The sequence below is a fragment of the Apodemus sylvaticus genome, chromosome 4, assembly GCF_947179515.1.
Source record: "Apodemus sylvaticus chromosome 4, mApoSyl1.1, whole genome shotgun sequence".
In the NCBI taxonomy this organism is placed as follows: Eukaryota; Metazoa; Chordata; class Mammalia; order Rodentia; family Muridae; genus Apodemus; species Apodemus sylvaticus.
Window position 1 is genome coordinate 78,262,604 of NC_067475.1, and position 16,498 is coordinate 78,279,101.

Genomic DNA, 16,498 nt, shown 5'->3' on the forward strand with positions numbered 1-16,498 from the left:
GAGGGAGGCCCCCTGCGGAGGGAGCTGGGAAGGAGAACAAGTCCGACCCGGTTCGGCCTGGCCTGCTGCTGCGAAGCCGAACCTGGCCCTAGAGAGCGGGATCTGATTCCGTTTGAAACCAGTGGGAGGGGCCCTTCTGGGGTACGTAGCGTCCCTCAGAGGCTACCACTCTGTTGGACCGGCACTTAAATACAAATACTGGTTCTTCCCAAACCCACTTAAGCAAACATCCTAAAACACCCAGGTCTCTATCGTCACCTGGGAGCCTGAGTGGATCTGCGCCAAGACCCCTCCACTGTAGGGTCTCAGTTTCTCCACTCGAAGTACCAGCGGGTGGGAGGCAAAGCGCTGGAGCCCGAGAGGGAGCGCACCTCCCCCTTCCCAGACTCGGTCCCTCCCCTTTGAAAATGCCAAGGCAGCAACGGGCACTGGCTAGAGCGCAGAGACTCCTTGCCCCGGGCACTGTCCCCTCCCCGCGGGGCGCCGTCACGCGTGGGGAGGGACACAGAATGCCCGCAGCCTCGACTCCCCCGCTCCCTGAGGGGGGGATGGGCCAGGAGGCTGCAGCTCAATGTCTAGAGGCTCTCTCTTTCCTCCTGGGGCTCTGACCTGGTTAAAGCCCCTCGGCGGGACCCCACTTTCTAAATTCTAGGTCTTCATTCCCAGCAGCGTATCCGTAACCTCTCATGCCCTTCCCTCCCCAGGTGGTGACCCTACAGAAGCCCCTCTTGGAGGAGAGGAAGTCCCCGAGAGGGCTGCTCCATTCCCTGGCCACTGCGGACTCTGTCTTCGGCCTCCCTCCCCTTCTGGTTTCTGGCCAGCCCAGGCTCCACCCCCTCCCTGGATGAACCCTAGGCGCGTCCCACATGGGATAGGCGGGTGTTCAGGCCAATGGATGGGCAGGGCGGTGGCGTGCAGGGGTGGAGCTGGGCAGCAGCAGCAGAGGGCTGGACTGGCTCGGAGGCGGAGCTCCAGTTAAGGTGGACTGGAGGAGATAGTGGTAGACAGCAGAGAGGGAGAGGGATCGCGGCAGGTGAAGGGAGATTAAAGGGAAAGAAGGAAAAGGAAAAGGGTGGGAAAGGCTCAGGGAGCGAAGCAAAAGCTCGGAGAAAAGGGACGAAAAGGAGGGAGGGACCCATATGCTCCCTTCTGGAACTAGCTGTTGGAAGAGGTGGAAGTTTATGTCCTTATTGGGCGGAGGGAGGGGGTGCCTGGGGGGGGCGGATGAAAAACCAGGAAGTGACAGAGGGTGTTGCTAAGGGTGGGGGGGGGGAGTTTGGGGGGTGGCAGGGGCGGGGGGGAGGGAGGGGAGGGATGGGGGGAAAGCAAGAGAGAGGACAGGTGAGACAGCAGGACAGGTGAGGCGGGCCGTGGGGGGGGGCGAGTGGGAACCAGGTGAATGTACGGCTCTCCACGGCCAAGGGGGGGGCGGGCAGCAGGAGGAGGCAAAGGGTGGCGGAGGAGGAGCCCCCCAGCAACGAGCAGCGAGCCACTGACCGCGGCCTTCTGACCAGGACCGGAGCAGGGCCCCAAGCCCCCCAGCCTGGCGGGGGACGCGCCTCTTCTTACACCCTGTGCCTCTGCAGCTCCCGCGAGCGGACCCGACGGCTGAGAGGTAAGTGAACCCCACTTTTCGTCCCATAGCTCGGGGTCCACTAGACTCGAGCTTACTGCAGTGCCCTTCGTGCGTCCTGGGAGACCCCTGTACACACACATACACACGTACACACACACACCAGATTTCAGTCAGCCGCATTCCCTGTAGCTTTCCTGGGTCTTTGGAATTGGTTTTAACTTGGAGGAAAGGTAGAGAACTATGGCCTCCCCCCAACTCTGAGCGAGGGTCTCCAGAAACTTTCTTTGCACTTCTAATATCAGACAGACTGTGAGCTACGGGATGGAGAGGGGGTAAGCTGCACCGAACTTCCCCCCACCCCCCAGTCGCTTTTGTGGCTTTAGGGGAGACCCCAGACCCGACCGACTGGAGGGAATGGAAACCCTGACGGACTTTAACTAGGACAACGCGTGTCCCGACCCATCCACCCAGCTCCGCGCCCCCCTGGCACGGTGGGCTGGACCCAGGCCAGTGGCATGGGGGGTGGGGGGCGGCGGGAGGAACCGCGGCTCGGGGGAAAGTTACCGGCTGGACTATTCGGTTTCCTGCGCTTCCCGAGCCGCGTCGTCTCTCCTGCGGTAGTGCGGCTCAGCAGATCGACCCCTCTGCCCCTCCCGCTCCGCAATCACATTCCCTTCTCTCCAGCCTCAGGCCCCACCGCCACCTTTTCAAAGTCAGCTTTTGCTCTTACAACTCCGTTGCGAGGGTGGGTGATAAGAACTCGACCTACCAGCGGTCTTGCCGCCGGCGCCGGCGCACCTGCCCTTAAGCAGAGTGGGGGTCGCTGTGTGGTAGAAACAGTGCGCACCGCTGGCTGAGGTTGGCCATTCAAAGGGGTGGGGGGCGCTGCTTTCCAGTTCCAGCTTTCTCTCCCCTCCTCCCACCCCACCCAAGTAAGAGAGCGACGTGTCCTGGCCAGAGCGGGGGGGGGGGGGCAGGAGTGGGGGGGGCAGCGTGGGCAGCGGGTTGTGCCCGGACACGTGCCTGCCCAGGCGCCCCGGCCCTGCTAGTGTTTGGAGAGAGGGCGGGTCCCCTGCCCCCCGCCCCGCACAACCCCCATGTATCAAAGGGCGGCTGAGACGTGGTGAGACCTCGGGGCGCCCTGGGGGGGGCGGGGGGTAAGGCGGGGAGCCTGGGTCCGGAGCAGGGGAGGGGCAGAGGCGCCGGTGCTAGCTGACCCACAGGAAACGAGCACTGCTGACCTAGTTTGGGACACCGGAAGTGGGTGCTGGGGAGAGGGGGAGACCGGCAAGCTGTCCTGGCTTCCGGGCCAGGTGGAGGGCGTTCTTGAATTGACCCCCGCCCGAATTCCTTGGAGACCCCTAGCTGCAGCTGAGAATGGGAATGAGTCAGCGCGCCTATTTCTCCTTCCCCCAACTTATTCCTAGAGGAGGGGACCGTTTATCAAGGGTTGGGGGGAGCCAGATTGGGAAGCGAGGAGTTAAATAAACCAAGATAGGAACTCTCTGTTCCCTGAGGCAGTGGTGTTGTTGGGGGGGGGGGGGCGCTAAGGCCTGGAGGATTATTGGGTTGCATTTTGCTACCCCACACACACCAACTGGTTTGGTCACCCCTGTACCCTCCTGGCACTGTTTATGGAGCTGGCATGGAGTGGACATTAGATTGGGAGGAGATACTGGGCATAAGAAGTATTGTGCTGGGCAGGAGAAGGGCATATTTCTGACTTGGTTTGGATGGTAGTTAGTGTTCCTCCTTCGCGGTAACTGGGGACAAGGACAGGGGGCTCCCCCTGGAGCAGCTGATGAAACAAGGAGAAATCTCTGCCAGTGCCTCCTGTCCCTGGCCCCCGGGACCCCAGCTCCCCCAGCGTGCCTGTTACATGGTTGCTGTAGGCATGCTGTTGCCTGCTGACACCCCCAGACACTGTCCCCCTCCCTTGGGTACCACCATCCCTAGCCTGGGGTCAGGAAGGGGTTAATACCATCCAAAAGGGGCTCTTGGGAAGAAAGCAAGCAGTGCCCACTAGGCTCAGGTGTCAAGGAGACAGGCCTGCTCTAATGGGGCCCTCTCACTACTACTCAGTCCAGGTGCTACAGCCCCGGTGGCTGGGAGACAGGTGCTGTCCTCTTCCCCATGGTGCCCCCTGTCACCCACCGCCCCCAGCTCCTTCTTGGCCTAGTGCCTGCCCCAGGAGGGCGCGGCGGGCAGCGGGGGCTGGGCTAACAATGCACCATCGGGCCCTTTGTGTGCTTGCACTTGGCACCCTGGGGAAGAGTGGGGGAGGGGACCCAGCAGGCATGGGGGGTGGAGCACCTCTGGGGTGGGGACAGTGAAGGCTTGGGGAGAGAAGCTGAGAGTGAAAACAGGTGGGGAGGAAAGGGAAGTAGGTCAGATAGAGTGCTGGCCCCCCCATTCCCAGCCAAGGCTAAGATGAATGGAACCCTGAATGGCATGGTGCTGGTACCTGAGGCCCCGAGAGTGGACTTCTGGGGGTCAGAACTTACTAGGCCAGCAGACCACTCGAGTGCAGGAGGCAAGGCCCTCCTTTTGATGGCTGAGAGAGAGACCTAGTTCTTTTGGCCCAAGGCCAAAGACCTACGACGGGGAGTAAATGGGCTCCAGGCAGGGCACTGCCCTCTGATAGAAGCCTCTGGGCCTGCTTCAGGGCTTCCTGCCTCCAGCCTGCCTGGCTCTCTGACCTTCCAGAGAGTTAAGACAGCCTTGCCACCAGGCCTTGGGGCTTGTGTCTGTTTTGGCCTAGGGCTAAAAAGGAGGGTGGGGGAGGAAGGTGGAGACAGGCAGATGGATAGGACCCTGGCATGGGGTGTGCCTGTTCTGTCCTCTCCCCCCTCCTTCTGCTGAGTAAACTCGTGAGTAAACTTGACGTTTTGCCCGGACAGTTTGAAGTTGCCTCTCTGCCCCCCCTTCCGTCCTGCCAACACACAAGCGGCCAGGTGCCAATGCGGGCCTGGGGGACTGAGGAAGGGATAGAATGACTGACCCACCCTCAAGAACTGGCGGGTGAAAGACCCCATCACCACCACTACCTAACCAAGCTAAGGCCTTGACAGCCCTTGTGGCCTGTCAGCATTTGTCACAGAACTTCATGAATCCCAGAAAAAGTGTCTCAAAGTGGGTCTGTTACCCCTCTCTGATCTCCACTCCAGCAGGGAAAGTCACCCAGTTGCCATCTGGCTTCCTGAGATGCCACATCTTTAATGTTCACAGGCCGTGTTAGTCCAGGCACCTTTAGCAAATACCTTTCAGTGAGGCCAAAGAAGACTTCCCTCCTTGTGGCCCACAGCCTGGGATGGATAGGATGCAGGTGACACCGGGACCCTTGAGCCATCTCTTCCCTGAGGCTTCCTAGCTCCTGAGGTCTCTGCCTGCTCTCTCCTTGACTTCACACCTGGACCTAACCCCACACATGCCTCCTCCTGCTGTGTCACCATCAGACTGAGTCCGTCCTTGCCCCAAACTCTTCCTCTGCCTTTTAGCTTTCCTAGCACCTTCAGAGGTTCCTAACATGCAAATACCTACACTACATCCAGACTTTGAGGGTATCCTTGGAAAAAGAGGGCTGATGGCAAACAAATGGAGCCAGCCACCACCCCCACACAAGTACATTAATTGGATATCGCTTAACATCACTGAATCCTCCTGTACCTTTGCAGGTCACCAGAATGGTAGGAGAAATGCCTTCCCAGTCTCTGCCACGCCTCAGAGTGGGGCTCCCCCAAGACCTTGCTTTCGACTTCATGTCTCTGGCTTCAGTTTCCTTCCTGTTTCCACTCCCCCCCAGCTCCTCCCCAACCATATACCCCTTTCAACAGACATCCTCTCCTCCTTCCTTCCTCCTTTCTTCCCCCTTTGCCTGGAGTAAGAGGGTCTTCTTCACCCACCATGAACCTACTAACCTGTTTTACTCTTCTTAAATAGTGAAATAGTGCTCTACTTAGAGAGGTCTGTGACCATTCCTTCTCTAACCTACCAGCTATGCTCTTGGGAAGAGAACCCAGGGCTTCTTAAGGGAACTACAACTCCCAGCATTCATGCAAAGCAGTTGTGGTGCACACTGGGAGTTGTAGTCCTTGAGCTCTCAGTTTGGCCAAGTCTAAGAGTGTTTCTGGGTAAGAGTAAAAAGTCAGTATTGGAGTGGGCTGCAACAGAGTCCCTCTGTATTCTCCTTACTTTGTTCTTGTCACTGCATTCCCATTTGACACCACATATTGACATCCATCTCTCATTGCTGAGACATACTACCCATCCTCACCTTAGGATGAGCCCCACCCAAGAGATGCCCACACCCTGCCCTGATGCCCCTGGCAGGGGAAATGAGGGGCCCCTTGAACTCCTTCCCTGCCCCCTGCCCTCCAGGCTAGTTCCCTCCCTTTATGGGGATCAAAGGGCAGGGAGCAGCCCCACCCTACTCCCTCACAGGCTGTAGGCATTAGACTGGGGCTCTTAGGAATTGCAGGGACTTTGGTGCCCAAGCATTTGTAAGGGGAATGCTGGGAGATTGGCGCCTGGTGACAGGAGAGACACTGGTCCCCACCTTGGGGCGTGGATCCTTCGGTAACTGCTCATAGGCCTATCCGTTCTTTGTATCAGCCCTAAGCAATATGCTTCCTCTTAAGGAGGTGGCTTAAGGACAGGGTCTCAGGGCTTATCTATAGGACCTCAGGGGCCGGGGCCGCCTGCCTGGCACCAAGGCACAGAAGTGACCCTCCCCCACCCCAGGCCCACAGTTGGCATAGGGCACTGCGAGCAGGGGGTAGGAGGGAGAGGCAGGCAGGACTGCCAGCATCCTGGTGGGTAGCTGCCAGCCAGGCCGGGAGCCGGTGAGGAGCAGCAGGCCAGCGGCACTGAGCCAGCAGCTGTTGGGGGTAGCAGGGAGGGGGTATCTTCAGGGACATTTCTGTGATTCTCTTGGAGCCTAGCAGGATGGCCCACTGTTTGGAGGAGATTGGGGTACCTTTCATTCCAGCAGTAAGAAATCCCAGGGCTTTCCTGACATTTGTGGCCCACCCAGTTCATCTCAGAGCTTCCCTGAGTTGCCCCCTGAGGCCCAGGCGGGTCCCACCCAACCAGCCAGGGTAGCAGTAGCTTGCGCAAGGGGTGGGGCGAGGAGCTTCCCAGCAGATGCCCCCTCCCAGATCCTTCCTCTTTCGGTGCCTACAGCTCCCCATATGTCTACCCTCCTCAGCCAGCCCTGTCCCCCTGGTCACTGGGGTCTGGCATGAGTGCTGCCCCCTGGCCTGGTTGGCAGGGCTGGCGCCCTGGCGAGGAACTGTGGTATGTGAGTGGGTTTGGGGTGAGGCTATGAAGAGGGCGGGTGCCGCCTTGCCCAGCCCCTGAGGGCCCCAGCCTGGTACAAGGTGAAGAGAATCCGGACAGCTCCCAGAACAGAGCAAGAACATTCTAGGGTCTGAAGGGTCTTTCTATGTTCCCCTAATCCCACATACCCCGAGGGGCTGGGGCCTAGGCACCTGTCACCCCGGCACTGACTGTCCAGAGGTCCCCTCCTCCCAATTTGGCCAAGGCTGTCTTCTGTCCCCTCCCCTCCCTTCTTCCTTCTCCTGGTCCCACCTCCAACAACCTCTCCCATTGCTCCTCCTCACCTCTGTCCTGGACTGGGCCGCTCCTACCTTTCCTACCCCTCACCTTTTTCCCCTTTTAGGACTGAGTAAGGGCAGGCGGGGGTGGGGACAGCCGGGGCTTTGGGCACTGCAGCAGAGACTCTGGGCCTTCTCCCACGCTGCCAGTCCTTCTGTAACCCCTCCCTCCAAGCTGGGGGGAGGGGGACAGCACCCAGAGGGTTAAGGCTGTAGGGGGAGGGGCTGGGCCAGGTCGTAGGCGGCCCCTTTGAAGGAGGGAGCTGGAGTGGGGAACAGTCACCCTACCCCCCCAAGTTATCCCTCCTCCACCCCTCCCAACGTGCTGCCCCCAGGGGCCAGGAGGAGTTGCCGGCAAGGCCCCTCAGCGTTCAGGTGAGTAGGCCCAGCTCTGGCTCAGGAGGTCAGGCCCCAGGGGAGGCTTGGAGGCCTAGAGCTGGCCAAGGGTTAGAGGAGGACTGAAAAACAGGCTAGGAAGAGGGTGCCCAGATTTCATTGGAGGCTTTAGGGAACAGAGGAGCTGAGGTGCTGGAGTGTGGGGAGGCTTCAGAGTCCAAGGAGGCCCAGAGGACCAAGAAAGGCAGAAGAAGGGCCCTACGGAAGCTGTGCTTGTTGGGCCAGGCCAGGAGGTTGGACAGGCTGGCAGGGAGCTGGGCTCCAGGGACCCGGCTGGGGTGTCTTCTGGGGCTTGGGGGGGGCTCAGGTTTCTGCCTGCTGCTAAGCGGGTGTGGGGTTACCAGCCAGCTTGGTTACCCAGCCAAAGACATGGCTGGGGGAGGGGGATACGAGGTAGACCCTGGCACTTTGTGCAGTCTCCTTAGCCCTAAGGGGAGCTGGTATTACCCCGTCAGACTGTGCTGATGACCAGGGTCCGTCCGAGCGAATAGTTAGTTACCTGGCTCTGGGTGGGCACCCTCGGGGAAGTCCAGTAGCTTCAGGGCTGGAAACTCTGACGGGCAGAGGCACTCACTATCCCCCTAGCCCACATCCGCTCGCTCTGCACACCCCACCACTGCCACCTCTTTTCTCCAAGTGGCTCCCAAGTTTTGGTTCTCTGCTCCCTCCAGAAGGCAGGCAGGTATGGGTACCCAAAACTCAGCCATCTCTTCAGAAGACCAGGCCTTGCAGAACAAGCCCTGGTCTTGATTCCGTTCCTCTGGCCTCTCTGCTGCACACAGGCGTGGAGGTGAGGGATGCATGGAGCATGGGAGATGCTTCAGTGAGACAAGTAATGGGAAGGGGGAGAGAAGCCCTGTGTGGCCACGCTTCCTAGCAGGAGTCCGACAGGCATGGTGGGGAGGTCTACGGTGGGGAGGTCTATGGTGGAGAGGTCTCCGGTGGGGAGGTCTCCGGTGGAGAGGTCTATGGTGGGGAGGTCTATGGTGGAGAGGTCTATGGTGGGGAGGTCTATCTATGGTGGAAAGCCCATAAAGCCCGTAAGGGCCAAGAAAGGGAACCAGGGTTCAAGCCGGTGCTGGGAAGACAAGGCCCACGGAAGGTAGGGAAGGATCAGAAAGAAGAAGAGAAGTCCAAGTGAAAGCCTAAAAGTAACAAGTAACGGGCAGCTGATGAGCTGCAATTCCCAGAGGTGGTGAGGTGAGGCTGGAAAAGCGGTGGCCCATTCCTTTCTCCGCCATCTTTATCTTGTTCCATTCTCCTTGATGGGCAAAAGAGCTGTGTGCTCGAGCTGATGCTACAGAGAGAGAATATGAAGCCACAGCTGCGGTGTCCCGGTGTCCCTCAGTCCGGAGTCCCTGCACCAGGATGGGGGACTTGGTGGGAGCTTAACCCCCACGGTGCCCGCCCGCCGGGAAGCAGCTCCCCTCGCCTCCTTCCCCCTTCGTGGCTTGCGGTCTCTCTTCCCCGCCTCGGCCCCCAGGAAGTGTGAGTGCTGGGGTGGTGAGGTTAGGAGGGGGAAGCGTCACATGGGGGATGGGGAAGGTTTGTAGAAGTTTAGAGGGGATAGAGGGGAGGGCTCCCTAAGTGTCTTCGGCATCCCTGGGCCCAGGACCTGTCTCTTGGCCCCCTCTGTGAGGCTCTTCAATCCTCTAGTGACATGTGGCTCAGCCACCTCACCTGTCTGAAACTGGGCATTTCAGATATCTGTGCTCCTTTGGCCCCAGAAGTCTTGAGAAAGGATGGAAGGAACCATGGACTAAGAATTCCCAGGTCCCAGAGGACTTTGGATTGGCTGTCCAATTTCCCTACCCCTCTGGTCCAGCCACAAGCCAAAGCCTTAGCTTCGTGCAAACTGGGTTCCAAAAAAACAGGAAGAGAACCTGAGGCTGGAGCTGGGGTGGGGGGTGGGGGCAGAAAGGAGACAGAAGGGGGAGGGGTGACCAGCCCAGGCACCAGGACCGCTGGGCAGCGCGCCTTGCGTCTCATCTCTAGCAGGAAGGTGTCTCAGTCTGGCCCTCCACCTCTCTGCAGGGCCAGGCCCCTCGCTGGCTCCCTGGCAGAGCTGGGAGAAGGGGCCTTGGAATGGGGGCGAGGGGGGGCTCTGTGTGCCCACACCTATTTTCTAGCTACTAATCCTGCTTCTGCCGGCTGCCCCCCACACTAAGCCTCAGTCCCTAATCCCCAAGGTGGGGAGAAGGGGGGCCGGCTTTATTCAGCTGCCCCCATTCAGGACCTCCTATGCCTGCCCTTCAGCTGGCTCGGGCCAGCGGGGTTGGCCCCCTAGCCCCTCTGCCCTGGTGTGGAAGCTGCCTCAGGTCAGGACCTGGAAGATTCTAGTTGTCTTTGTCTAAGTCAGCCAGTGCCTCCACCTTTTGGTGGTTTGATGGTGGACACTCTCTAAAGCAGGTGCTGTAGGTACTGATGGCAGTGATCAGAACTCTCACCGTTGTCACCCTCAGTTTTCCCCCACCAAAGATGGTACAGGCTTGACACAGGGCCCGGTTTCAAGAAAGCTGCCCACTGGCTTGGCCGGTCTAGCAGGCCTGACAATGAGGGGAGCCTGGGGGGGCGGTGTCAAGAAAGAGGGGAGTGATGGGGCGTGGCCCCCAGTTCTTTCCCCTACCAGGCAAACAGACCAAACAGATCTTGCCTGGTTCCCTGGCATAGCTGGCCCCCCCAACCACCACACACACCCATGCCCACAAGGTCTTAGCAAGAGGGGGCATGCCAGGCTGGGTGGGGATGGGCTGCCTACATGGGGCGTCAGGGGACTGGGCCCTCTGGGATACAGATGTGGGAAGGGTGCCCAAGGTGGGGTGGGCATACTGGCACCAGTGCCCCACCCTGGTAGAAAGAAGGGGAGGCCTCCACCCCACCAACTCCTCCCATATGATAGGCCTAGGAGTGCCCCCTTGGCCTGGTTGGCACTAGCATAGTTCCAGGTGGCACCTCAGTTGGTATGGGTGCCAGGGCTAGGGGATTTCCCAGAACACCCTCTCCTGCGCTGTATGCCATCCGCCTATCTAGTCCTTCCTCGACACCTTGTGGCCATAGGCATTGGATTTGGGCCTAAGGAGTTAAAACACCCACCCGTGCCCAAGCCCTGTGTGAGTTGGTGGTGAACTACTCTGAGCCTGTGACCTGACAGCAAGATCAGCCAATCAGTACAGTACACCTGCCGTACCAAGTTGCCACAGAGATCAGCCCTGGGGTGGGAGAAAGGCAGGTTTACCAACGGGAATGGGTGGGGTAGGTAGGGAAGGAGGGTGAAGGGTAGGACGAGCCACGTGCTCGGTACCCAGCTCCCAGCCAATGGGTAGCAAGGATAGCTCCACTAGTGTCCCTTAAGAGGAACATGCACTTGGGGCCCTGGCAGGTGCCCACTGCTACCCACCTGATTTTTATTTGTTCTTAAGTCCTGGGGCCATTTGCCACTTGTACCATATGTAGAGTACTGGGAGAGGAGAGGACTCCCAGACTGCTTGGTCTCCAAGGGGGGGAAGTGGTTTGGGAACTTGAAGTGGGAACCGGTGAGATAACAAGGCTTCCCAGGTGCTGCAGACCGTGTGGTTACCATTCCCTCAGTGCTCCCATGCAGGTGCTCTGCGCCAGCTGTGTAGTGAATAAAGGTGGCCAGCAGGCAGGCGGGCCACGGTGACAGTGTGTGTCCTAAAGAGGAAATAAGTAGCCCCTGACTTACACCCCCTGTGCCCCAAAACTCTTCCCCATAGATGGCCAGGGTTGATCTACCAGACTTACCTGAAGGATTGTCTGGACTAGCCTTTCCTACTACTGTTGAGGAGGAATAGGCCTCTGAAAGGAAATGACTTGTCCAAGGTCAAGTAGCTCCCTAGTAACCTGGCTCCCTCAGGGTCTGTTCCGGACGGAAGAGGCAGGCCTGGCTCCTAGTAGTTTTCTGCGCCTTATGTGCACTGGAATCTGCCCTGAGGCCAGGCCGCTGACTGAGCCCCTACTGTGTGTGTTAGGCATTATGCCACACCTGGCCTGATTGACCCCTCACCACTACCCCTGGGGTCAGTTGGAATTATCCAGTAGTACAGATGAGGAAAGAGGCTCAGAGATAAAATCACTTGCTTAAGATCAGAGAGCTAAGAATTCAAACTCAAGCCTGGCTGACTCCCGAGCCCAGAGCTGTTCCAGCCTCTAGTAGCTCTAGACTCACAGAGTCTCAGGACCGACCGACGCTGAGCCTTTGCAGCTGGACTTCCCAGCCCCGGGTTTGTTTTTGTGTTGTGTTTTCGGTTTGGGTTTTTGGTTGGTTGGTTAGTTTGTTGTTTGTTTTTGGGTTTGTTTGTTTGAGACAGGGTCTCCTGACATAGCTGGGTCCCTGTAGACCAGACTGACCTTGAACTCACAGAGATCCGCCTGCCTCTGCCTCCCAAGTGCTGGGATTTAAGGTGTGGATTTAAGTCCCAACCCCTTCTTGTGTAACAGGAAAGTATAGGCCACACCAGGGACTGTGAGCTCCTACCGTGTTTTAGGCACTGGGACCTGCCTGGCTGCTTTTACCCCCTCACCATAATGACTTGCTCAAGGTCATTCAACTAAGCCTCACCACAATCCTTTCCTACCCAACCCCTGTGATGGTAGTGGGCTGGGCCCTGCTGAGAAAGACTAAGTGGCCTCTGGAGAGGAAAGGTATGCTCCCCTGGGGAGAGAGAGAGAATAGAGAGAGAATGAGGAGGGGAAAGGAGGGGTAGGACTTAGCTTTTTGACAGTGATGCTTATCTGGGGGTGCAGGAAGTACCTGCCTGGTGACACCCCAGTGTATGGTAGCTGTTCCTTGGCCCCTGAGGGAGGGAGGATGTGGGGAGCGGGGATCTTGAAGGAAAGATGAACTTTTTGGTGGCTAGGGGAATGTAGCTTGGGGAGGGGCAAACGGGGAAGAGGGTGGCTCCTTTTGTTTGTTGAGTGTGACAGAACCCAGCCGGGCTTGACCTCTCCCAGAGCTATGGGGAGGCTCCAACACACACTGTTATCAGTTTTCAGATGACAAACATGGGTCTTTTAGTCAGTTTTTCTTGAAGCCTAAACCAGTACTCTGGTATCTTGCCTCCCAGTCCAGTGCTTCTTCTAAAGGGACCAGGGACTGGGGACGGTGAAATGGAAGTCTGTCTAGAAAGTCCCAGGAAGGCCGGCCTGCAGCAGCGTGAGGAGGAGGGCGGGGGTCTGGGTCTGCGCTCTACTCCCTTGACATTGCACCTGGAAAGCCAGTTGCCTTATCTGTCCAAACGGCAGTTTCCTTGTGCATGACATTTGGGAGGGTATGGGATACCAGGGACCAAAGCGCTGTGTGTGCAGAAGCGTGTAAAAGGGCTCCCCCAGCCCCTGTGCCAGAATAAGCGCTCCCTTTTTTTTTTTTTAAAGATTTATTAGCCAGGCGGTGGTGGCGCGTGCCTTTAATCCCAGCACTTGGAGGCAGAAGTAGGTGGATTTCTAAGTTCGAGACCAGCCTGGTCTACAGAGTGAGTTCCAGGACAGCCAGAGCTACACAGAGAAACCCTGTCTCTGAAAAAAAAAACAAACCAAAACAAGAAAAAAGATTTATTTATTTATATGAGTACACTGTAGCTTTCTTCAGACACACCAGAGGAGGGCATCAGATCCCATTCCAGATGGTTGTGAGTCACTAAGTGGATGCTGGGAATTGAACTCAGGACCTCTGGAAGAGCAGTCAGTGCTCTTAACCGCCGAGCACCTCACTAGCCCCAGAATAAGCGCTCTTAACCTCCCCGTCTACTTGACCCCGCAGGAGAAGATGGGGAGCCCTGAGGATGACCTGATTGGAATCCCATTCCCAGACCACAGCAGCGAGCTCCTGAGCTGCCTGAACGAACAGCGCCAGCTGGGCCACCTGTGCGACCTCACCATCAGGACGCAGGGGCTCGAGTACCGCACCCACAGGGCTGTGCTGGCCGCCTGTAGCCACTACTTCAAGAAGCTCTTTACGGAGGGGGGAGGGGGGACTGTCATGGGAACAGGGGGCGGTGGGACAGCTGCTGGGGGAGCAGGGGCCGGTGTGTGTGAGCTGGACTTTGTCGGGCCAGAGGCCCTGGGTGCCCTGCTCGAGTTTGCCTACACAGCCACACTGACCACCAGCAGCGCCAACATGCCGGCTGTTCTCCAAGCTGCTCGGCTGCTGGAGATCCCCTGCGTCATTGCTGCTTGCATGGAAATCCTACAAGGGAGTGGGCTAGAAGCCCCCAGCCCAGATGAGGATGACTGTGAGCGAGCCCGACAGTACCTGGAGGCTTTCGCCACTGCCACCTCCACAGCCTCGACCTCAGGAATGCCCAACGGTGAAGACAGCCCTCCGCAGGTGCCCCTCCTGCCACCGCCTCCGCCACCACCTCGACCTGTTGCCCGCCGCAGCCGCAAACCCCGGAAAGCTTTTCTTCAAACCAAAGGGGCCCGAGCAAACCACCTGGTCCCTGAGGCCCCCACAGTACTCACCCATCCCTTGACCTACGAAGAAGAGGAGATGGTTGGTAGAGTGGGTAACAGTGGAGGCAGTGGGCTCGGAGATAGCTATAGTCCCCCGACAGGTGCTGCCTCACCTGCTGAGGGGCCCCTGAACTATGAAGTCTTTGAAGGTGAGGAAGAAGAGGAGGAGCTGGTATATCCCCCAGCCTATGGGCTAGCACAGAGTAACGAGCCCTCGCTATCACCAGAGGAGCTGGGCTCAGATGAAGATCCCATCGATCCTGACCTGATGGCTTACCTAAGTTCGCTGCACCAGGACGCCCTGGCACCAGGCCTGGATGGCCAAGACAAGCTGGTGCGTAAACGCCGTTCACAGATGCCCCAAGAGTGCCCAGTCTGTCACAAGATAATCCATGGGGCAGGCAAACTGCCCCGACACATGAGGACCCACACTGGTGAGAAGCCCTTTGCCTGTGAGGTCTGCGGCGTGCGCTTCACCAGGTGAGCACTGGGTGGGGGGGCCCAGAACCGGCTGAGGGTGGCTCTGTGATAGCAGATGACTGCCATGGAGGCCAGCTCTCTGGGGGGTTCCTAGAAGGAGGTGAGAGGCCAAAAGCGGCAAGCAAGGGCGTGGTCGGGGATGGTCTAGTGTACAGAGCTCATGGTGTCTATGCCCATTGAGCTAGGGGCCAATCAAAAAGCGTCTCCTGGGGCAGCAGTGGGGAGCAAGAGTGGGTCACCCTGGGGGCGTGGCAGAGATGGGCCGGGGAGCCTATCCCGAGAGTCCTGAGTGTCTGCCCTTTCCCCTGCTTGTACTAGGAATGACAAACTGAAGATCCACATGCGGAAGCACACAGGAGAGCGTCCCTACTCGTGCCCACACTGCCCAGCCCGCTTCCTGCATAGCTACGACCTCAAGAACCACATGCACCTGCACACTGGGGACCGGCCCTATGAGTGCCACCTGTGCCACAAGGCTTTCGCCAAGGAGGACCACCTGCAGCGCCATCTCAAGGGTCAGAACTGCCTGGAGGTACGCACCCGAAGACGCCGCAAGGATGATGCCCCACCTCACTACCCGCCACCCTCGACGGCCACCTCATCCCCTGCTGGCCTTGACCTCTCCAATGGCCACCTGGACACCTTCCACCTCTCTCTGGCTCGATTCTGGGAGCAGTCAGCCACCACGGGACCCCCAGTCACTACACAAGGGCCCCCTGAGGAGGAGGAGGAAGAAGGGACACCTACCACACCACAGGCCGAAGGTGCCATGGAGTCCTCTTAAAAGAGGGGTGGATGGCCAGGCTGGAACAGCACAAGGCCTGGCACACCATGCCAAGCAATGGGGAGCACATAAAACAAGTGGTATTGGGGTCGGGGGTGCTGAACCTTGTTGGTATCAGAATGAACCCCCCCTTTCCCCCAGAGCCTTCATTCCAATTACAAGCTGAGGTTTTGGGGCACAAGCGCTCTAGATTGGGGTGATCACCCAAGGAGTTAAACATGAAATATGTATGTGTGTGTGTGCATGTATATATGTGTGTGTGTACGTGTTACACACACACTCTGCACATATATATGTACACACACAGTAAAGGTGGGGTCCCTGTCCCCAGCCACTACTGGGGAATTGAAGCAATAATCTATCTCTGATTTGTGGGGTCCCACTTCGGCTATGCGGGTTTCTAGGAGGCTGGGGACCAAATCCTTGCCCTACTCCCATGCCCCCTGGGTTTTGGCTGTGTGAGGGGGTGGACTGCCCCTCCCTTCCGAGACCCCTTCTTCCTGGTTTCTGTTCCTTTTTCCTGGCCATAAATTATGTAAAGGGGGGGGTGGTGAAGAAAGGGTAAGAGGGGGAAACAAGGTGGAGGCTTGAAAGACTGGGGTGGCGGGGGACTGGGCCTGTAAGGACGGAGCCATCCCAGTCCCCCTCCACCCAGTTCCAACGCTGAGTCATGGGGTCCTGGAGAAGAGGGCAGGGTGGCCTGATTGGCTCGCCCGCCCCTGGGGGTAGCTGAAGGGCTCCGCCCAGCTAAGGGAGCTCTCCACCTCTCCCCTCCCGCGTCCCGGGGCAGGGAATGTCTTGTTCCTGGCGCTCCCTCCCTGAGGCCAGAGGGCAGGGCGGGCCGGGCGGGCCGGGCGTCTTACCCTCTTCTCCCTACCTCCCCGCCCAGGTGCAAGCCGGAGCCGCCTCTGCTGCTTGCTGCCCCTGACTCACGCCGCCCCCGGGCTGGCGGGCGCTGGGTGTGGGATGGGGTGAGGGGTTGAGGTAGCCTTGTGGGGCGCGGGCAGGCTATCGCCATCTGGTGGCCATGCCCTGTAAGGGCGCGCGCCCCCACAGCGACCACTTCTCGTGAGCTAGCATCGCACCCAGCCATCCTGGCCTGTGAGCAGGTTGCCCCCTTGCCAACGCGGTGGCTAGGCAACTCACTTGCCCCTGGGGAAAGTGAGCTGCAGAGCAGAC

General features: G+C 58.7%; 1 protein-coding gene across 5 annotated transcripts; it reads left to right on the forward strand.

Moving 5' to 3' along the window:
- The first annotated feature begins 1,295 nt into the window (after positions 1–1,295).
- On the forward strand, positions 1,296–16,167 carry Zbtb7b (zinc finger and BTB domain containing 7B). Of its 5 annotated transcripts, none has more exons than XM_052180030.1 (4): positions 1,296–1,358; positions 1,515–1,615; positions 13,364–14,535; positions 14,854–16,167. In XM_052180030.1, the coding sequence occupies exons 3-4, from the start codon at positions 13,370–13,372 to the stop codon at positions 15,317–15,319; spliced, it is 1,632 nt and encodes a 543-aa protein (XP_052035990.1). In that variant the 5' UTR covers positions 1,296–1,358; positions 1,515–1,615; positions 13,364–13,369; the 3' UTR covers positions 15,320–16,167. The 5 variants fall into 5 exon arrangements, with proteins under 5 accessions (XP_052035990.1, XP_052035991.1, XP_052035989.1 ...); XM_052180031.1 differs by having other exon boundaries at positions 1,321–1,341; XM_052180029.1 differs by lacking the exon at positions 1,296–1,358 and having other exon boundaries at positions 1,372–1,615.
- Positions 16,168–16,498: the final 331 nt, after the last annotated feature.

What these genes read in the sequence shown, in the direction of transcription:
- Zbtb7b (XM_052180030.1), top strand. Translation starts at nt 13,370, where the DNA reads ATGGGGAGCCCTGAGGATGACCTGATTGGAATCCCATTCCCAGACCAC. An exon ending in TGCGGCGTGCGCTTCACCAG is followed by an intron (nt 14,536 to 14,853) that starts GTGAGCACTGGG and finishes TGCTTGTACTAG; the next exon opens with GAATGACAAACTGAAGATCC.